The following is a 23,315-nucleotide window of genomic DNA, read 5'->3' on the forward strand; positions in this document are numbered from 1 at the left end:
AAACCTGAAAGTCAAATGTCATAGGCAGACCAGAAAACAGGTTTGAAACTATGAAGGACATTAGACTGTGCCCATGACGACTTCCCTCGTTATAAGTCAGAGAGCAGTATGCAATAAAATAAATTTCAACCTTCACCTTCATGAAGAAGATCCTAAGAATCTTGCCTCTTCACTATGGAAGGGAAGGAAAGGAAAAAAAATATTTTCTCTGTTCATCTGGACTGTCATTTAGAGCTGTGCATAAAAAAGCAGTGATAAAAAACACACAGTAAAGGCAGGATATCACGGTGGCACTGTCGTTAGCAATGCTGTCTGGCAACGCTGGAGCCATGGGTTCAATTCTGGAGCTGGGGTGCTAGCTGTGTGGAGTTTGCGTGTTCTCCATGCGTTTGTGTTTTTGCTGAGTTACTCTGTTGCCTCCCTCAGTCCAAAGACATACTGGAAAGTAAATTGACATCAGGGAAAAAAAACCACCCTGGTTTGAGTGTGTGTACACACTCCCTGCCTGTGACTGGCGTCCCAACGGAGGTATCCTGCCCCTTGCTTGCCAGGCTAGGCTGTGGGCCCCCCATAACCCTGTATTGGATAAAGCGGTTAGAAAATGGATGTGGTACAGGCAGAACCAACTGTTCTTCAGTAACTCTATTCAGTGCCAATACACCTTCCTGTATCTCCCCAAGACACTGCCTTTAGATTACTATAATTAGAACTCTTTTATAAATTGTTCTAAGAATAGGAAAACAATTTTCAGCTGTATTTCTAGTCAATGTTACTGACAATGTTACAGCCTAGTATAATTACTGTACCTTGTTTTGCTCACTGCATTATGCAATATTATTGTGTGAACCATTTTCTTTGGCTTACACTACTATGCATTTATCTGCATAGTTGCTTTAGATAAGAGCCAGATGAACAACAACAACAATAATAATAATAATCACCATCATCAATATAATTGTAGAAATAATAATGGATCGTTTCTATTATAAGCAATTAAAAAAATACCATATATTGAAGTGATATTTGAAGTGAAAATGGAAATATGAGTAGTCCCTCTATTAATCTCCTTGGAATAAAGCAGTTGCAGATCAACATTATTAATGCTCCATTTCCACTGTGATAAAAGGTACCTTTGGGTAAAACCTTGTAAAAAATAAGAACGAAGCTAGAGTTGTTAGCTAGGTTGACTGACGTGCTTAAACATGCAAATTAAATTTTTTAAACACCAAAAGCTGAATGTATTATAAATATCTTACAATCTACAATTAACCCTGAATGTCAATTTCAGATAGGCAAAATAGGGCAGTGCAGAAAGTACAACTATCTCTAATTCATTCATGAGGTTTCTAACTTCAGAGACACATTTGCAAAACAAAAGCAAATAAAGAAATTAAGCCAGTGACCACACACAGGAAATGCAATTCCAGAATCGGAAAAAAAAATGCTCTAGGATCTTTCAGTCTAGAATACATACTGCATACAGTACATATCTGAAACACATCTATCCTTTTCTTTGTAATGAAAACCCTTCAGTTCTATTAGATCTTGGTGTTTGGTTCATATTTCACTGTAAAGCATCAGCAGTAGTAGTAAAATTAAAACTGTAAAAGTGCGAGAATCACTATGGCAGGCCTTTGAGACGCACAAAACAACTTGCATCTACCTGCACACGACCACAATAATTCTGTCCTCTACTATCCCTTATGGGGTGACAGCAGGATTTGGGAGGTTATTAGATAGCTGAAGTCTATTATGGCTGTGTGGTTGAATTGAAGTAAAGGTGTTACTAAGCCCTATAGCTAATGGATAATTATTGAGAAAATATGTATTAATGACTAGTTTTAGTCTTGCTTTTAATTCTCCATTTACAAAATTAATGTAATTGGATACTTCTGTATTCACAAGAAATGTAATAGTAGGCAAGCATTAGAAATCTCACAAACACATTATAATGGATTGATTTCACATCGCATTTACTAACAGTCACTGCAAATATTCAAAAATTATAACAAACTGCAACAAAACAAACGCTGGCTGTGAAACTTGATTGTCTAACATCGTTTGAGCAAAAATGCAAAGGAACTGTCAATGTTCCTTATAACGCTATTGGTCACTTTAAAACATGACAAACATACTAGTCCAACTATTTTATGGAGGTATATTGGAGGCATTGTTTCTGACTAATAATAAAACCTTGTTTTACTGTTTGTGGTTATCAATGTGAAACTAGATCTGGAAATGTTTCCTCAGGAATCCTGACTACAGTATACCGAATAGATGACTGTATTTCACAAACTGGAATATGAAAAATATTTGAAATGCCACTCATGTTTGGGAAAAGCACCTCGTATTTGCAATTGACTTTGGTAGTGGTATTTAAGTAGACATCCTATTACATCCACTATGGTTTGTCGCAATTTTAGAAAAGCTACGTTCTTGACAAAGACATTTGCTGCAAAATTCACAGAATCAAACATGCACAAGCATGTGTTCTCTTTTTGAATGTCAAAGTTCATCTGAAATGAGGGTTTAGGAAAGCAGCCTTTGTTATGTAGGGACAGGAGTTGAAACAGGGACATCTCTCACACTAAAGTCAGCACTGGCAGGCTGCGTGTGAAGAATGTTCAGGGTCACATACATTTTTTAATGATGCAACAGTTACTCTGTCATTAGAGTTGTCATTCATTCCATGCGCTTGCAGAAAAAAATATTTTCTTTGCTCTAAATAGTTTAACAGGCGGACAGCACAGTGCAGAACAACCTCACGCGACTGTCCCAGTGTTTACAGGATTGAAAAAGGAACAGACATACTTGTAGGCAATAATGGGGACAGTGTGGCTCGAGTTCCCGGTAATGAATTGAAGCTTATGGTTAATTCAAGCGCTAAGTTTGGTGGACTTGCAGTTTGCAAGACAGGAACTTGCTCATACTGTAGTTAATTGAAGGAGAAGATTTTAATGGTACCCCGCTTCTACAATGAATCTGACAGAAAGAGCTGAAAACAATAAAGGAAATCTGTGTTTCTTATAGTACTGTCTGGTCAAAGCAAACAGCCTTGCATTGCCAGGGCAGCTCAGTGTTTCAGATGTTAACATTTATGATCACAAGTTCTCCCAGCTCCTTTTACCAGCCACAATTTTAAGGTACACTACATTCACAGTTAACTAAGCACATGCTGTTCTGGGCTGTTTCTGGGAATATCTGTTACAGATTCACAGCAAAGAACATTAAAAATATAATACCCGTCATAAACATAAGAAGAACATTTTGTACGAATTAACACATTAAGGACCAAAAACATCTTTGTTAAACTACACACCATAAAGATTATAATTTTTAGGCTATGTGACAGTTGCACCACCCAGTCTGTTTGAATGATCTTATTCTTAGTGAAAGCTAACCACAGGAATTGTTTGCAAGGTCTGCATTTCATCTAATGAGGAACTGCTTTTCAATCTAATGTAATTCATTATTTAATTAATTACCGAGCTAACATCAGAGCAACATGTCATTTTTTAAAATAAGGGCAAAAGTGATGCCTGTATCAAGTAGTATTCTACAATAAAAATGAAAAATCAAATTTTACATATTAATACTTTCACAAGAAAGGAATGTATGTTCTCATTAGATACAGTATAACTAATGTAAATTTTATAACAAAGATATTTACTTCAGCACGTAAAGTTAAAACCAGGACCTACATTTCACAAAACCAGATAAAACATAATGATATTTCTAGTATTGCCTCATTGGAAGAATATATACAGTGTGTTGGATTGGATAGACAAATACCCTGTCAAAGGTGGTTTAAAAAGTGCTGGAAGAAACAGCAGAGTGCTGCTATAGCTACTTATTGTAAGTGTTGTTATACTGAAAATCTGCCAAACTACTAGACTGCTTAGATCAAGCATTGTTTTTTAACCCACTTTCATTGCTACAGAAATATGTCAACATTTGCATAACAGCAAGTTAAAGAGCTAAGTTAAATGACCAAATTATCAACAGCAAGTTTACAGTCCACTAACGTTTTAAGTTTTATTATTCTGTTGCGTTATCCCTTCCATGTAGAATAAAGAAAACGAATAAAGGAGCAAAAATCTTAAAAAGACTTCAGACAGTGCTCTATCTTTAAATGCTGCAAAATTCCCTCTTTCAACAGAGTGCAGCAGGCCTAATAACAGCACTTCACATCTTTGAATATTCAAGCAAGTTCACTGGGAATTTTATTGAAGTAGCAGCTTAGAGGGACTTAATACAGTGGAAGACTCAGCTGCAGGGTAAAGTAATGGGGGCTTTTTATTTTATTGCTTCAGTAAAAGAAAATGACATTTTTAATAAAAAAGTGGCCTCAATAACCGCATGCGGTTTGCGAATGTAGTGAAGAGGAATCCACTTTGCACACTTCTGAGGAGCGGTAAATGAACCAGCTGTTATTAAATTCAATGACATCTTGTTCTTTCCTGTTTGTTTTTGAGGTGCTGTTGCATTTCCGTCACACGACAGTTTCTAAATTTAACTGGAATTTTAAATGTACATACCAATGCTACAATCAAAGAACAGGTAAGCTGTGATCTACCGAAACCATCGCAAATCAACGACACCAGCAATCTGCTTAGAATTATTACAAGAAGACATACGAATATGGAGTCAAGAAACGGAAACAAATGGAAATTCCACAGTAGGTTGGTATCAAATTAAAAATACAACACACTATTAAAAATTGTTGATGTCTTATTCCCTTGGTTTTCGGCAAACAGGTTTAGCAATGAATAGCAATGAATGCCAGCAAACCTTTTTTATATACACGGACAGTGTAATATGTTGTGCCTTGTAGTCCCATTTTCTTTTTTTCTTGCATTTTTACATTATCCAAATGATGACCACTAAAGAATTACAAAGCCTAATAACACAACATCACTCATGCTGTGCAACGTAATAGCAAAAACCTGAACCACTTCCTTGGAGCTCAAAAAACATTACTGACCTGGTTTCTCAAAGTTCTAGTCTCTGTGAAGTTAGCTGTGCATTGGAAGGCACTCTAAGACCAGAAACATTACAAATCAGGTCATTAGAACTAACAGGGTGCACTCATTAACCTACAATGTTCTTATGTGATTTTCTTTGTGGATTTTGTAATTGGAAATGGAATACACAGCAACTCTCATTATGAATTAGCCCAAGTGGAAATTATTGGTCCGTCTTGAAGGAAACGGAGCTATTTTCTTTACTTTTTTCTTTTTGCAGAAAAAAGGTGAATCCATCAAACTATATGGTGAAAACACTCTGAACCCATTAAAGATCCATTTTCATGTATCCTTTCTCCATTAATCACACTGCAAAGTGTCCATCACCCTATCCTCACAAAAGAACTATGCTGAGAATTAAGAAACTCACAAGAAATACAAACTATAATTTATAGCCAAGTAGAGTTGACATTATTTTATATGCAGAACTGACAAGTTTAAAAGAACCCCACCCCAAAAAATAGTGGTAATGTTTTCTTAAACATTAACACTAGTCTGAAATTCTGTATGTTTTAGTATAAGCTCCCAATGAAACGTTTGATGATTCCCAACATGAAAATGTAAAATTTTCTTTATGCAAAAGCTGTACATTCTAAAACATAGTTAATTAAATCAAAATAAAAATTTTAATTTAATTCCTCTTTTTTTGTTTTATGTAATTTTACATCTGTGGCCAAAAGTCACAAAAGCTTGAAGTAGAGCAGAGCAAAGCAGAAAACCATTATCGCTTAATGGTTGTGTTTCCACAACACAACAAAAATTATATAAAAAGGACTATAATGATTGAAAAATCAAGAATGGAGATGCACAAAAATTGGAAACACTTTTACCGTACTGGATAAGCTTAGTAGCAAACCATATGTCCTCATGAGCAAGACAAGAATTGGGGAAATGTTCATATTCTCCTGCATATAGAAACAGGTATTTGGAAGCATAAAAGCATGTATTCAATGCTGCTTTGGATGTTAGAGATTCCATGAGTTCAGTAGCATGAGATGCACATGGTTTCCTTTTAAAGCACATCACATCCCCAGGAACCCTCAAAGGAGCTCCAGTGCTAAACACTACCTTGGAGCATTATCTATCATTACCGCTGTGAATCTTCTCATTGTCAATAACGGATGCCGCTATAAATTACAGGCATGTGGCAACTGTTAGTGCTAATGACATTGAGCGTTCCCTTGGGTTAAAAAGCCCAGATGCACACTTGCTTAGCTCGGCAATAATATATGGAAATGTGTAGCACCGAAAACGGTACAGAGAAGTGCCCTCTGCAAGGCAGTGTGCCGAAAGAGAGGCGTTTTAAGTTACAATAATCAGGATTAATAAACCGGCAATTACATAAATGGGCATCAACTACAGAGCAGCAAGCAGCCACTTCACAAGCACTACACCACCCTGCAAACTCTGCACTCCCCATAATCCATTCAAATTCAATATCTCTAATATAATTGCTCATTTAATATTTGAATGCAGCTTTGACAAAGCCATCTATTTTCTTCCTGTAAGTGCAGTGACAAAATGCAACAATATGCTAGTCATTTCTGTGTGAGATTCCAGTTTTATGGTTGATGGTTTCTCAGAGCCGGTAGGCCGATATTAACTTCCTGCCCTGCAATAAATCAGAAACCCCGGCATGCTTATCTCTCACTGACACATAGATCCATCTCGCTTTTAATCCCACTCCATGCCATTTCATGAGAAACTGCACATCACGTGTATTTAAAATGCATTTAGACTGTTTGTGTCTAAATCAAATCCTAGGGATGAGAAATCCAGGGAACGGGCAAAAATAAAGTACATCTTACACACTTGTCCTTTACTTAACAGGCGTCACAATGTACAGTGCAAAGGACATCATGAGACCTTCCAATTTTGTTATATCAAACATAGAAACTTTGCTACCAAATCTGTACTCAATCAACGCAGTGCTCTCTAAAATGCACAGTCTCACTACATTCAAATCCAGAAGTCAAGTGTTATATTTGATTGAAAATGCCAATGGAGAATGTGTCTACGATGCTTAAAGTTTGAGGAACACCCTGAGCACTGTTTACCTTTGTACACTTCTTATGACAGCTTTGTCAGAGGTAAAAGGAACACAGAAATTCAACATGCAGATTATTCCACACGTGCAAGAAACAATACAATTGGGATTGGCAAAATAATTAAAACAAGGTTCAGTTAATAAAAATTTTGTTCAACATTCCGTTACTCTAGATGGAAAAGATATGCATCCTTTTAGACCCCTGCAGATTTAATTATCGTAAACAAATGTCTGAGAAATGTCTTCAGAGATTTAAAAAATGAAAATGTCACCTTCACATGTAAAAACGTGTGATTTTTTCCCCCTTTAGAAGCTCTGTTTTGGACAAAAATCAAAGCACATTCGCGACAAGACACAAAGTAAGATTGCAAAGTACTTGAGTACAGATTGAACACAAAAAAAATAAAGAAAACGCCAACTCCACAGGTTTTTTTTTTAGAATAAAAGTCTGAATTTATTCTGTTGATCTGTACATTAAACAAGAGTACCAGGATTGTAGGCTGCAGCACACCAAAAATGATGCAAAAAGGCAAAATTAGTCACACAGTGAAGTGCAACAAGCATTTGCCTGAACAGTTTGCAAATGAGGAATCCAAAGGAATGTCACTTCAGGTAAGTGCCATAAGTCTGCCTGGCTCAGTTCTACCCTCTGGTCCTGATCTGAGAAGGCTGCAGGCTTGCGTGTTTTTCCAGCCACGCGGCTCTTCCACAGCTTTCACTTCAGCAGGACAAGAAAAGGGTAGCATTCACAGATTGGGCTTTACTCAGTCTCCTACACCGTTATGACAAAAAATTGTCCAAAGCTGCAAACACGCTGGATCTGGGGAAGAAAAAAAAAATCTCGTCCAGCCCTACCACCCCCTCCAACAAAATTGACCTGAAAAGACAACATGAACACACAGCACTTCATGAAGACTTTCGCCACCAATGGAATTATAGGTTTCACTGTATATATAGTTTGAACAGGTCAGCAGCAGGAAAAGGAACTAGCCAGAAAGATAAGAGAAAAATAAACAACTTTTATCTATAAACCACCGTCAGGGCTTACACTGCCATATGGAAAGATGGTCTTGCCACTTTGTGAGGGGACAACTTTGGTATAGCATTTGCCTGCTTCCCCACTCAGCACTGGCATAGGACTAAAAGGTATATCATACACTGTGCAGGTTAATGAAAGACGAAATATGAATATAATTAGTCAGCTGTAATACCACATAGCCCAAAAGATTATCCAGATTTTGGCAACAAAATTCAGAACTGTGGATTCCATAACATGAAGTTAAAGTTTCAGACATTTCCAATATGGTTAATTGAAAACCTGATATGTATTCAAATCTTGCGACATTTGGTTACTAATGATTGATTATATGTACATTACATAAAGGCAAAAAATAAGTGTAAGGAATGATAAAATTAGAAAATGTGCAAATGTCCTGGATATGCTGTATTAGGCCACTTTAATTCCATGGCAAGGGAGGGTAATAGTAGTCTATTTAAACAAACTTTAATTCTTAATATTCCAATAATAAATAAAAAACAAACCTTTTAATACAAGTGCCTTTTTGCATATTTACTAAAGCATCCCTCCCTAAAACACAAAGTAAAGTAATTCAAGTAATAAAATTAAATTAGTAACGATAGAAAAGGATTCTCAACCATATCAACTAATAATACATGTTTTTTAGTGGCCAAAGCTGTCGACCATTTCTTGTTATTCAATCTGTTAAGTTGTTTTATGGACATCCAATGAGATTTCCATTATTATATTAAAAAAACATTCAACATAAACCGCAGATCTGAATCATTCTTGAAGAAATAAATGATGAGTAAGCAATAAATAATGAAAAAATTGTTCCATCTCTCTTAGTAATGATTTCTATTCATGTCATAATGTAGCTAATGTTAGCACTGCCATCCTGAGATACTCGGATAATAAATGTGCAGGCCTAATTTAAGGTAGTGATGCTCCTATGCTATGAAAAATTTGGGTTTTAGAACAAAGGAAATAATCTATTGTATTTTCAATTTTCTGTGTTCAAAAAACATATGCAGTCATATGCAATCTAAAATGTTTACATTTACTGGCAGTAAAAATGCATTCAGAAACTAAATTCATATGTAGTACTTTTGATGTGTTGTATTAAATAATCAAGGCAGGCTAATTATTATCTTGCACATCTGAATGGTTTATGTCTTAATTACTGTTTAATTGAGGTAACTTTATACATATGACATTCTTGTTATGAGAACATATGTTCTTGAAATGAGAATTTCAGGTACCTTACCTCTAATCTTACCACAAAACTTTTAATGAATCTTCTAGTTTGAGAAGAGATAAATGTTCAGTATGAAGACAGTAAGTGAGCAGCCAGGGACCGAAACACACCCTAGCTCAGCCCTAGAAGGGTATTTTTAACCAATGGAAATGAAAACTTGCACTAATTTTCAAAAGCAGAAAGGCAAATGGCACAAACAGCTGATTTTATTTTGTACGGAACTGCAGTTCAATAGGTGCTGGTCAATGATGAGGCAAAAAAGACCCTAATGCAGGCAATGTGAGCTCTGACAGTGAGTACATATGCCAGTTTGGTATGTTAAAAATAACATAAGGACTGTTCCACAGAAAATGGCAGAACAGTTTCAGATTTATAAAATCCCTATAAACTATGTGGATCGTAAATCAAAGATTTTTACGTTTTATCTAGCATCCCCCTTGTTGCTGTGAAGTATATAAAATTATCAAATTGCGCTTGAATCATTTACACTTGACCCCCTTTTTGGCATCAGGCAAGACAATACAGACATGATTTCTAGGAACTCTCAAGAGTAAAGAGATCATCTAAGTGCACTCATAACCACTATAAACCTTTAGGCTTTCTTGACATATTACAAAGAAGGTTTCACTTTTGGGACTCAACAGCTTTCCAGTCACATAATAAATAACTGAAGATTCAGTACCATCTACTGCTGTTGTGGTAGGTACAGGGGTAAATGACCCCAGACCTCGACCTCTACAGATGCTCTTATTGTGCATGTTAACCTGGAAAATTCACAACCTGCTTTCCTACAAATGTTTCACATTCACATCTGATGCTTTGGCTTTAATTCTGCCACATAAATAACTAGAGATACCCGCAAATCAAAAAGGTCAGTCAGACAAACTGTAGAATACCGAAAGGAATCGTCTGGCAACAAATGATTCAGTGTTGGTCGTATTTACTGATCAACCCAAACGAAGCAACAGGATTCAGCAGATGCTGGGGTTGGCAGCCACATCAATCAGTAAGGAATACGGAACTCACTTTTCACTTCTTCTCTCAAGTATCCCAATAGATTACAGATGAGAATGCTTAAGACTTAGTGTCAGACTGAGTGTATACAGTGACGTTATCAGAGAGGAAATGGAAGTTTAGTCACTTCATCAAACCTACAAAAGCTTTTAGATATGCAAACTATTACAAATTCATTGTACATGATAAATTTATACAATGTGTATATACTGTATTATTTATATTTCCTATTCTTGTGTTTCAGCAATTTTAAATGCCTGTGTGTATGCCAGTTTTTTGGAAATGGCTGATTTTCTCTACAATAAATACTATGTTTTAACACAGTAAGTATTGTAATTGTATAATAGTCAAAGAGCTGGCAATATTTATTTCTATCAATTTAAAATAGCCCGCTCAAATTAATTGTAAATATAAACAATATCTAGACTGAATGGTAGCTAACTGAGGTCTGATTAACTAATTGCACTAATTACAATGCTTCTTGTATTTTCAAGGTAAATTACCATTTATAGTTAAAAATATTAAAAATGGCAAACACATTTAACAGAAATCAAAAAGTAAACAAAGTGAAACTACACAAATTAACAATATCTATTTTAAAATATGTGTGGATACTGACAGGCAAACAAGTGTAGAGTTATTACAAAGAGGGATACAGAAAGAATTGAATTAATGAAAAGTTGGCAATATGAAAAGGGGATAGTTCAGGGAAGGTCATGGCTGTAAGCAAATCTAAATGGGTGAATTTGCTAATAACCCATTTATCACCAAGTAATTCCCTTTGGTATTCTATAAAAGCACAGAGGCATTCAGCATTGCTTTCCCCATCTCTGACCTTCTTTGCCATGAAGTTCATTCATAACATCTGTATAATTGTTTCCTAGTCTATTGTATCAGAATTAACTAATCTTTGTGCCTTAAGTACTTACCTTTTCAGGGATCAGAAATTTTGGAAGGACAGATGGATGAAAAGTGCATATGAAAGGTACAGACTTAAGAAATGTAAAAATGTAAGGTATAGAAATGAATTCCACAGATGTTCATAAGAGGGCATGTAGAAGATTATAATGTTCTGTCACAGTTTGGAAACTTCAGTTATTAAATTCACACATGGTAGATACCTTTCTAATTTTCTTTACTTTAGTTAAAGAATATAATTTGTTGATTTTTAAATTAAAGAGACAGTTGAACCAAAGTTTCAAACAAAAGCATTGTGTGCTTAACTGGGTTATTCTAATGTCTTGCATTTCTAAATAACAAAAATCAAACTGAACATAGGAAACACACTGTGCTCTACACAGTTCCTTTATTATCTCTGACTTAATTATGATTTTTTTAATGTGTCCACCACTTTTTTTACAGCACTGTTGTACAATATAGACAAAGCAGTGTCAAGATCTGTATTCATGGTGAGGTGAAAGAACTTACTTTTGTTTTCCAGTTTAAATTATCCAAATAGTTACGTCTTCACTGAATATTTTTTATGGAAAGGGGAATATGAATGAATAAGCAAGACAGTTCACTGTACAACTCCATAAAACCCAGTTAAGTAAAACTTTGGTACAACTATAAAATAATTGGTAACTAGCTGTCCCCCCCCAGTATATAGCGCACTGCAGTAGAAGGGAGTCAAACCCTGAGAGAGTTCTCATGCTGAAGCTCAGATTGTTTCGATTTTCCTAAACAAGAAACCCATCTGGCCGAGAAAAAATCTTAAAATTCGGAGAGAAAAGGCATGTATAATAACTGTTGTTAACAAAAAAGCCTTCCTTTAAGGTACAGGAGAAAGTCCTTAACCCACTGGTGCAAATCTCTATATACTGCGTACCAATAGTGATAGATCAACGTATTTTTAGTATTTTTCACCTGTTGTAAACAGAAAAAATAGAGGTGGGCTATTTCTTGCAAATGTGAAACAAATGCATATATAAAAAAATAGACAACTGACAGCTTAAAGCCAATGGGGGAGTTGGTAATAAAACTAATGTACAGCCTTGCAAAGACGAAATTCTAACTGTACCCATCAGTTTACATAAGAGGAGCTCTGCATGAACGGTGTAATCTGGACTAAAACTAAAATCTTCCATCTATCAAAAAAGACAACTGAGAATATAAATTATATACACTAAAATCCCCCCACAATGATAGCTTAACAAGTGATTAGAATCCAATAACAGTAAAAAGGAGGAATAAAAAGAAACAAAACAAAAGGCTTTTCCGCTTAAAACCAGACCTGCAGGATGATCACAGTTGGAAATGCGGTCACAGTTCAGAATTCAATCTGCAGCATTTTCTTCTACCGCAGACAGCCAGCCAACCCTTAAAAAAGCGCTTCAAAAAGTTCTGATGGCATGTCTTGTTAGAAGTTGTCACTATACCTTATTTTATTCTTAATGGTATGCCTGACAGAAGAAGGACGAAGGAAAACTTTGATTCTGCCACTTGAGGTATTAAACATTGAACATGGCATCCAAGGCCATCTCGGGTCTCCAGTATTACATGAGATCTAACAAAAAAAAATAAGCCAGCAGCAACTCAAAATACAGGCATCAAGACAGCAGTTTAAGCTAAATCAAATTTCATTACTGTCAAAACATGGTTTGTGGAATGTGCCCCCCATTTTTCCAATAATATAAAGTACAGCTTTTAATGATAATCTGAAATGAATTTGTCAACTGCAAAATGTCAGACTTTCTAAAAAAACATGGTGTTACTCAAACCTAAAGATTTCTGTTCTGTTTTTCTAGCAGAATATTAAAGTCAGTAGAAGTACTGCATTTCACAGCTTAAATGTGACTTGTATCCTATTGGAATGAAAGGCCTATTCAAAGCCAGGTGAAGTCAACAGGAAATCCACACTTTATCATGACTGACAATGAATAGCCGCAGTTCAGAATCATACAAGATGCACTAATTCAGAGGGGAAATGTTCATCTGCGAAAAATAAACAGAATTCTAGGTCACATATCATCTAATTAGATCCTTAAAGAAAATAGATCCTTTCTGAGGATCTTGAAACGACCAAAATTGAATGCAAGGTGCATGACTTGAAACAATGGTTCAAATTAGAAAGCACACCCATTAAAACAATACGTTATGGCTGAATTAGGTCTTATCATATTTTGAAAATGAAATTTCTTCGGGTAACAGAAATAAAAAATTAAAGCAACAGTTTCAGTAAATAAGGATAGTGTTGTAAATCATGCTGAAGCAGTATCCTTCCCAAGTCACTCAGCCAATATGTTTATACTCACTCACAACTTGTCAAGATGGAATCCTGCAGCACCAAATCCTTGCTTAGACGTATAAACATATTCCTAAACATACTCATTCTGAAGACATTTGGGACTTTCTCAATTCTTTTAGCAATCAATTCCATATTAAAGAACACCACAATTCGAAACAATGAGTCACAGAGTTTGCAAGACAGACCTACTCCTCCCTTTTCCAATTTGTCTTTCATTGTAGATTCAAAAAAAAAAACCAGCCATCCATTTACTGGTCAAATCACTCATACCAGCACTCAGCAATTTGCTAAATTTCACCAAATACCAAGGCTGTTTCACAGGCACTGGTTTGTATCATTTGAAAAGCCTCTTTGAGGGCTCTTGAAAAATCACAAATGGCAGAAGGGATGGTACTGTCCACCCTTTTCCTTTTAGGCACTCCATAAAGAATAGAATGAGCTATGGTGACAACTTTTAATCACTACATGCCATCGTAGTTGAAATTTTCCATTTTGACTGTCTGTCTAATGAGTAGCTTGGATTCTCGCCGCTCCTCGTTCTTGATAGATTTGTTGATATCCATTATCTTTTCACAGATGTATTTGTTCACTTTGGACAACCTTTGTGTGATCTCTGCACTGTCTGCTGTTTCTTGCGATACTCTGTCATACAGACATTCTGTAAAGAAAAAAAAAAGTCAGATAAATATTATGTGTATTTACTTTGAAGCTTCAATATTCAAGCTGAGATCCATTTCCAAATCTGGATATTCAGGTCCACTGGGATGTATAAGTGGACACTACAACACTACAACATATCAAACATACAGTCGAATCTTACACTCAATGGATAAGTCACACTCTTCGAGAGAGATAGAGAACTCCTGTCACATGAGATCAGGCTTCACTATGACAGCTCTTTGTATTATATAAAAGTGTATTTGTTTCATCTCCAGTGTACGGAAGCCAATTTGAGCAGGCACTAGAACTTGACCCTTAGAACTGCCTAAAAGAGAATCTATAATGCAACCTGTGTTTGAAAGCTCATAATTATAGAAAATAATTGATTCAATTGAGATTTATCTCAATCTTGTTAAAAGTTGGGAATTCAGAGTAGCTGTGAGTCATAAAATGCATCAAGCTCCAAACAACAACACATGTCCTGGACAACATAGGTTGTATAGGTTTGTGGAGACACTTGTGACAGTATAAATATGATAGCTTTTCACTATGCTGGGCCTGGGTTTGGGTGTAGGATGGAAAGCTCTAGGGAAATCCAAAAAATGCTGCTATAAGTGATGGACCAGTAGGTGGCACACTTTTCTGTGTACAAGCCATTCTAAACAAGCTCTTTCTAGAATCTAGACTGTGCTTTTAGGATTTTATTCTTCACTGCTTTTGTAACCAAATCTGAAATTTAATAGACTACAAAGCTCTGAAAAACCTTTAGCTCAAGAAGAAATAATACGGTAAAGGCAGAGACTATGACCCACAAAGATATTTCTTATAGATGATGTCCTGTTCTTGTGATTAATTCAGACGAAAGAGGTCTTACCTCTGACTATTTTGAGTTTGCTTGGAGACAGAGGGGGCTTAGGTAGGGCATCTTTCTTCTTCTTGGTTGCTACTCCAGTGACACTCCTGTTCTTCAGAGTCTCTGTGCCCCATATCATGACAGCTAGATTTTTGGTGAACTTGGAATCTCCTTGTGTGCGTTGTAGCTGGTGCCATTTCTCCTCCTCTACCCAAATACCACCACCCAAGTGTACCTTAATGAGGGAGCAAAGAATCAAGATTAATATATCAATAGGTTCATTATTCACTACTTGCAACTGTACAGAGCTCATCTGGAGGGGGAGTAGAGTTTACATGGTTTAATTTCTGGTCTGGAGGGGACTTCAGCTGGTTTGGCTCTTCACACTGTGAGAATCTAATGATCTTTTAGCTTGGATATTTAATTAAACTGCAATGTAAGATGAAGCGCAATCATTATGTTATGAGTTTATTTTCCTACGCCTTTTACTGATTAATGGTCATTGAGTCTTCACTGGACAACTTCCAATTTAGAGTAAATTATTTCCCCTTAAGATCAGGGTGTGCATTTTATTATTACGTACTGTATGATATTTATATGAAAGTTGCTGTTATTATTGCGCACTTCATATCCATTCTGTTGAACACTTTACTTCCGTGGACATATAATTGCTCTACTGGCATAAAAATGCACCAAAACAAAACTAAGGCTAAACTGCAGGTTCGAACTGCACAGCTGTAAAATCTCCTTAAAGGTCTTCACGAATGCATGTGGAAAGAACCCTAGTCTGTAAAGTCAAATCATACGAGTTAATGAATTATTTGATTTCTTGGCAATATGGCTTTCTAAGCATGAGTTTCTGGACACACGTAGTTCCACTCTGAGGTCTTCACAGTGCTGCTAGTCTATGCGTTGGTAATAGTAAGAAAATTATGCTCACATTTCTGATCATAGGTTGAAGGTACATAATCACAGAATCAGGTGTTTATCCAAGTATTATTCTTTTTATTTGGTAGATTACAGTTTGAAAGTGTATTCTGCTGCTGAATCTCTTCTGCCTTCAATTTATCAAGAAACTGGTAAGAAAGTAATTTTAAAAAGATGCTGAGACAAATAGTGTGCTCTTTCAGGGTTGCTCCCAACAGGCTTTTGTGTTCTTGGAAATTCTAAATACAATAGTGATCAGCCATAGGTCCGTTTCTTCATTTTTGCAAGTTAGAAAAATCTAAAACATATAATACAGGAATACCAGACAAAGCAGCTGTAAAAATCTTTTTGATACTTGACTATCAACTGGGAGATTAAATTAACGAACGAAAGTGGACCAAAAATACATTCAATTAACAGCATAGAAATAAGGTAATTCAATATTTACCTTTTTTCATTTACAGATGACTTTGATTCTGCATTTGCAGATGTCATTTCTGTGATAAATCCGTATAATAAAGAAATTTTGAGAAGAGGATTATGGTAACTTAATAACATCATTATTTAGTATTCACTTCGGTTTGACATTTTAATCTTCAAAACTGAGTTTGGGATAGCAACCGATAAATTAATTCTTTTTATTAAAATTTCCTTTTATATAAAGTCTTTCAAAACAATATCCCAAGGAATGATAAATTTGGCAGTTGTGCAAAAACATTGTACAGTGCGGTGAGCTTCTTGAAACATGCTTATAAATACATTATATTATAAATATTTCTTCTAATTCTTGGATACATACTATATCCTAGGTCCTATTTTTTAGAAAGTACACTTAGGGATGCCAAGCAATAAAATACTTTAACATGATGGCAAAGCATACAGCTCAAAATTAAACAAGGCTAATTAAGCAATGAGATTCACTGAAGATGAATGCTTCGCTTAATGGGTGGTTAGAAAAAGCTATAATTGTGACTGTCCTCTTCACTATTAAAAAGATCATGTTAATAAATTCAAGCCTATAAACATCATTCGTGAATGCAATAAGGCTTTTGAGTACGACTCTTTATTAATACCACTACATTGGTCCTATTAATATCACTACAGTGCACGTTTTTAGCAAGCATGCTCTCATAATTGTTTTTCCACTTGTAACTGATGTTCATAAATTGTGGTTTTGAAAAAAAAAGCTTTTTATTGAACAGAATTAAGTAAATTATGCTGACCAACATTTATCAACAGGGTTTATCTACTTTGAAAACACAGGTTTGTAGCAGGTGCAACCACTTTGACACATGTTTCGAAGGTGCTGTCTTGTGAAAGTGGTTTCACCACAAAAAGAGGTTTCCTGATCTAAACAAATTTCCAACTGCTGTTGCAAGACAGACCACAGAGGTATCTACGGCTGGTATTAAGTGCATTTTGAAGTGGATAGAACATCCATTCTTCCATCTAATCTATCTAAGCCTCAAATTATTTCACAGCACCCCAGAGCCTTTCCAAGAAGGCGCAGGGAGAGACTATATTCTGGTTGGAACACATATCGCAGGGCGCACAAGGAAAATTCACAGACACAAATTAACCTCAACTTTGAATTATTTCAAATGTGGAGGAAACCAGAACACTTCAAGAAAAACTCAGACAGGGGAAGATAACAAAAACCCATCACAGAAGACGTCCAAGGACAAAAGTGATCCCAGTGCTCCGTGACTATGACTGAAGCACTAATCACTTTGCCAACAATGTCTGATAAAAAACCCTTTAGAGCAACCTGAAGGAGATTTTGTTTTAATATTTTGATTGATCAGAAAACAAGACAATTCCAACAGTTGAACCACTGTGCTAGAAAGAAGTGGACAAACTGAATTTTCCACTACAGTTATAGCATCAGTAATACAGATAATGAACACCAGTACATAGTTTCTCAATGCTTTCATGTTTTACTAGCTGCAGGTTCTTGCACAAATGTATAGATGAGGTGTTACTGTAACACTGAGTTTATGTTAAACTTCATGCATCTATCTACATACATCATCTCACGATAAAGTAAAAACCTTGACATATCCCAGCACCTGTTGTTGGATTCCACAACAGCCTGTAGCTTTTAAAACCTGAAAAAGATCTAAAACTGTGATGAAATTGGAGTCTTATCCATTTCCCTTTGAGACAGCTTCCTCATCAGTGTCTTGAAATCATTTCAAAGAGAAGACTTATCTCTCCAGGCCAATAATTAAAGGGAGGAGCAGTATCATCCTCAGCCGCAGTCTCCGTGCTTCACTAATGCATCTAACATTTTACCTACAGCTATTGCCTGCGACAATACCACGCCAGGGAATGCAATAAATAAAAGAGGGTTTAGCACTAATTGTCAAAATAGAAGGTAGATGCATTTCCTCAGATGCAGACGCCTTACATGACTCAAAGGTAAATTAAAGCAATGGCATTCCTGTGACAAAAACCTTTGATCGTCTTCAGCGGTCTTCGGGCTGCTGGTCGACCTATTTGCATTTTCACCTTCTTGCTAAGGTACTTTAGGATTGAGGCTAGCAGGCCACCTTTACTCCAAACTCTGGTCTGCACAAAAGTTTGAGGGATTTTTTTAGAGCTACCATCAATTCATATACTATGGTAGAAATAATTAGTACAGGGGAACGTGAGAGAGATGTAATTTGCTTTTGTTCTTCACGGTTGAACTGAGAGAACACTTTCCATTTGAAACGAATTCCCCCAAGCGGCGAGAATGGGAATACAGTGTGCCTCTCCACAGATCTAACTAGAGTGAGTGAAATCAACGCTGCAGAAGAGAAAGTCGTGAGATTTCTAACATACTGCTTATTGCATTAAACAAATATCAATGTAATCCATTGCCAATGACCAAGAAGGTCAGAAGAGACATCATTAAGCAGGGAAAGAAGCAGTAAATGTGAGTTAAATATGAGGACAGGCTGAACGTACCTTCCCGTCATTGAAAGTGTATACTGTTCTGGGAGAGGGTGAATGGCTAGAGCTGGTGTTTGCTTCTTCTCGGCAGACTTCTTGTGGCTCAATAATGGGCTCCACCACTTCTGTCTTGATTGTCTGAGTGCCATTGTCATGCATAGGCTCTGTAATAAGAACAGATTGAGTACTGTTAAAGCAAGACACTTATAGAGAACCAAAAAGTTTCTTTTTAAGTATAAATGCTAAAAGATCTGTTTTATTTCATATGCTAGCTTTCTTCATGTGAAATAGCCGTCTCCTTCAAGCTAGTAAATACATAGTACAAGGGAATATACATCATGAAAACGTTCAAGAGTGCGCCTATTTCAGATAAAACATTTTATTTACAACATGGTTCTGAAGAGGATCTGAGGTTAAACATTTCAAAGAAGTTACAGAGTGCATTATCAAGTAGCATTTTATGATAGTTAAATAAAACCTTTCTTAAACGAATATAGTGTATTCAGCAAAATACCCTTCAACCAATACTTATATAGCAGAAGAAATATTCTAAATTTATTTTGTTGGTGCTTTCATCCGGGTTATTTATACAGCTGGGCCTATCACTTAAGAATATGACTTTGCTCAATGGTATAATAGCAGTACCCTGTCTGGGAATTGACACAAAAACCTTCAAGTTAGAGTAATAATACAGTAATACTGTAGATCTTCTCTAGTCCTTCAAATTAACAACAGTATTACTCAGAGAAAAGCTTCATGTTAAAATACAGAAAACAATGTTGTTGTTTTTTTATTATTTCTGTAGGTGTTAACAAGCTTTCGAAAACCTGTAAAAGTCTGTCCTATAGCTGAGAAAGATGCTCTCATATTGCCTTAGATCAGGATTATAAAACTATTAATTATATGTAGCAGAATTTACAGAAATATTGTCTTTGTAATAACTGACAAATTCCAATTTTGGCATAATAATCCTAATATTATTTGTGAATAAAAACTCATGCATAAATATGCTCATGCAATGTGGTTGAAAGAAGAATTTATCTCATGTTGCAGGACAAATACATTCCTTCATTTATTTACAGAAAGGTTATTCTGGTAAAATGATCACCATTACAAAATTCCATTGAACAAAATCAAGTAATCTAAATCTCATAATATACGAAAAAGCTGACCTCAAAACAACTTGAAAAAAAAACTTGTTTTAATGCAACTTTTTCAATCTGGTTGCTTTATCGGTCAGATCTTTGAAGACAAGTTTCTTGGCTTGAATACACTATACTTATGACGCAACAAGAAAAGGTTTATTCCATGCTGAAAAGAGAAGAAAAGAAACACAACATTTCGACTGTGGAGCCTTCTTCTTTCACTACATGTATACTATATTTACTATATAAAAGTCAGAAGGGTTAACAAATGAAACTCACTATTAATTGGACATTTTTAATTAATAGGTCTGTACCACCTTTACTAGTAATGGGATTGACATGAAAGTTACACATTACATAGGAATACAAAGAACCATCAAAAGATCAAAACCTGCTCCCTACTCACACACTTTACTGTACAACCATCAGGTTACACTCAGAGGAAAGCTGAATCAGAAGTGACACTTTTAAGACCTAATAAATGGTTTCATTTGAGACATTCAGTTACATCAGCTTCATCCTCCACACATGAACCCAAATGGGAAAAAATATTTCTAAGAACTCTTTATTTAGAGAGCCTCTTTAGTGACTCAAGCTGGACCAGGAGGACCAGGAGAAAAGATTCCATTATGACTTGCGCCAGTAGGTTCTTTTTAGTCCAGTAAGCTGGATTGTTGACCGGCTGTGCTAAGCTCCCATGCAGCTGATGAGTTTTAATATTGGTCAATGCATTCCTGACCTGAAACAACCCCAGGCTTCTAATCTCGTGCCTCTATATTGCAGGAGCCTAGATTTTGCTTCAAGCTGATGGTTGGTTAATGCTCCTGTTATCTAAAAGAATAGGCGCACTGTATGCTTCTCTCGGGGTTAGAATTCACTCAACACAGGAGTTTTTATGTCAATTTGATGCTTCTAATACATGCAGTTATGAATGTACAAAAAAGATTGTTGCTATTCTGTTTATCTCTGGTTTAGTACATTTCTTGTATGTCAATAGATCGTAAGCTGGAAAAAAATACTGCAACTAAATACTAAATCTTTTCTCTTGTTTTGAAATGTTTTGTTTAGATTCATGTGGGGAAACAAGATTTGAATTTTTGGCAGGGGTATGAATTATTATATTCAGGTCTCATACTCATCCAAGCTTAAGTCTTCCAAAAAAGCACACTGATGCTGGTAACCCTGCCGTATTCAGTGAGCACCAGCTGTATCGTTTAGAGCCCTGGAATCAGTGGGTTCAAGCACCCTCATCTTCATCACTGCAGTAGACACAGCTGTATAAATGGGTAACCTAGCAATAGACCAAGAGGAACCGTGTACTACCAGGCTCTAGGCTCAAATTCATCTTGAGCAGAAAATTCAGCACGTGGTTGATCTCAACAGGATTGTCTCTCTAACTGGTTGGTGCTTACCACTTCCCAGCCTCATGAGCAAAACGTCCTGCAGCCTCCTGTTGAAGTCTCTGAGCTCCTTGACCTCGGTCAGCAGGCTCCCATACTCCTTCAGCTTCTTGGCCTGCTGTACCAGCTGCCTGCGCGTGCGCTCCAGTTCCTGCTGGAGGCGCCGCATCTCTTCCTCCTGTTGCCGGTAGCTGTGCACCAGCTCTTCATACAGCACCCGTGGCACCACAGCCTCCTCGGCCCCCGAGTCCTCCACAAGGCTGTCTTCATAGTCTTCCTCGCCTTCTATGCAGGAGCTGACTGCATTCCGCTCCAGTCGGGCCACTACCGCTGCCAGGCTCTTGGAGGAACTGGAATTGGAGCGCCCATGCTCTTGTGCCTGGAGCCCCAGGATAAAAAAAAAGCAAAACAAATCTTAGTCCAAGCAAGGTCACATTGGTGACTGCAACGGTTAAGGAAAAAGGGAAATTATCATCTTCAAAGACCACTGTCAAGTGTCAGAAGAAAGCTTCTTATTTTATTTGAATACATGCTGCATGGTGGCCAGCAATGATAAGTAGGGACTCTCCAAGAATCTTTTAACACTACATGTTTCTTAGGGTCACATACATATTGAGAAATGCTATTATTTTCTTTGACATGGTTTAACAAGCTTTTACAGTTTATTGCCTACATTCAAGTGACCATCAAAACCACTGCAAATGCTGGAATCAATTTTAGATAGACAGATACTTTATTGATCCCTTGAGGGAAATTGCAGACATTTTTTGGCCACAGGAAAAAAAAATTAAAAGTACGTCTCTTAAGGTAATATCTGTACAACTTCTATTGCAAAGATTTAGCTTCAAAGCTAGTTGATTGACAGTTCTGGGGACTGTGATGTTATAGTGCAGCTGTCCAGAGTGCTGAACTCTTGCTATTTACATGAATTATATTTCAGTTATGGACTATGGCACTGTTATAAACACATGTACAGAAGCAAACACATGATTTTACTAATTGAATCCTAAAGGAACAAAATGATGCTCGATGTTCAGCTGTCCCATTAAGTCCATAGGATGGATTAAATTAATAAAATCATATAGTACAATACTTGATCATACTTTCAGCCTGCTCATGAAATTATACAAAATTATACAGAACAGTAGATACTTCACTTACGGGTAGTTCATACTATCTGAAAAATGTCATAATTCATCAACAGCAAAAATTCCTTTTAATTTCCTCCATGTTGCATTAACATGTACTCCGCATTAAACTACGTTATATACAGTAGAAAACTGTAAAGGCTCGGATTCAGCATCTGGGAGACAGTGGGCACAAGGCAGGAAGCACCGTGGACGGGAAGTCAGTCCATTAGGACTCACACACATGCACTCATGCACATGTACAAGGGCAGATTTAGAGATCCCAGTTAATGTAGGAGGAATCTGGAGCACCAGGCCAAAACCCACACTGGCACAGGAAGAATATGCACACTCCTCTGAGAAAGTTCCCCAGGCAAGAAATAAAGGAATCAAAGCAGTGCTGACCTCCATACCACCAGGCCAGCCAGAAACTCCAGAAAACTAAAAAACTCCGGCTTTGAAGACATATCTGGTTACAAATGTTACCGTGACATCTTTAAACTAAGTTCAGAAATGGTTTTAAAAACTGAATCTTCAATTAACCTCACTAAATTAATAACAAAATGTTTTTATAAAAAGGGTGATTTCACTTTTTAAAGTGTTTAAAACCTCAAGAACTTATTTGTATTATATGCACAGTTACCAAAATACACAAATG

The 23,315-nt window shown here is 36.4% G+C and overlaps 1 protein-coding gene across 5 annotated transcripts in view; it reads right to left on the bottom strand.

Moving 5' to 3' along the window:
• The window catches only part of bend5 (BEN domain containing 5), a 513,667-nt gene that overhangs the window by 126,712 nt on the left and 363,640 nt on the right, over positions 1 to 23,315 (bottom strand). For 3 of the 5 annotated variants that reach the window (XM_088598975.1, XM_088598978.1, XM_088598979.1), the window contains 4 exons: positions 21,543 to 21,909; positions 19,001 to 19,149; positions 15,143 to 15,356; positions 7,499 to 14,266 (listed from right to left, as the gene is read on the bottom strand). The exons of the other annotated variants lie outside the window; for them this stretch is intronic. In XM_088598975.1, the coding sequence (XP_088455101.1) occupies positions 14,070 to 14,266; positions 15,143 to 15,356; positions 19,001 to 19,149; positions 21,543 to 21,909 (927 nt within the window). In that variant the 3' untranslated portion in view covers positions 7,499 to 14,069. Of the gene's footprint in view, positions 1 to 7,498; positions 14,267 to 15,142; positions 15,357 to 19,000; positions 19,150 to 21,542; positions 21,910 to 23,315 lie in introns of those variants that run through there. 5 annotated transcript variants of the gene reach the window in all.

This window comes from Lepisosteus platostomus, chromosome 11 (assembly GCF_059453375.1).
Source record: "Lepisosteus platostomus isolate fLepPlt1 chromosome 11, fLepPlt1.hap1, whole genome shotgun sequence".
Taxonomy (NCBI): domain Eukaryota; kingdom Metazoa; phylum Chordata; class Actinopteri; order Semionotiformes; family Lepisosteidae; genus Lepisosteus; species Lepisosteus platostomus.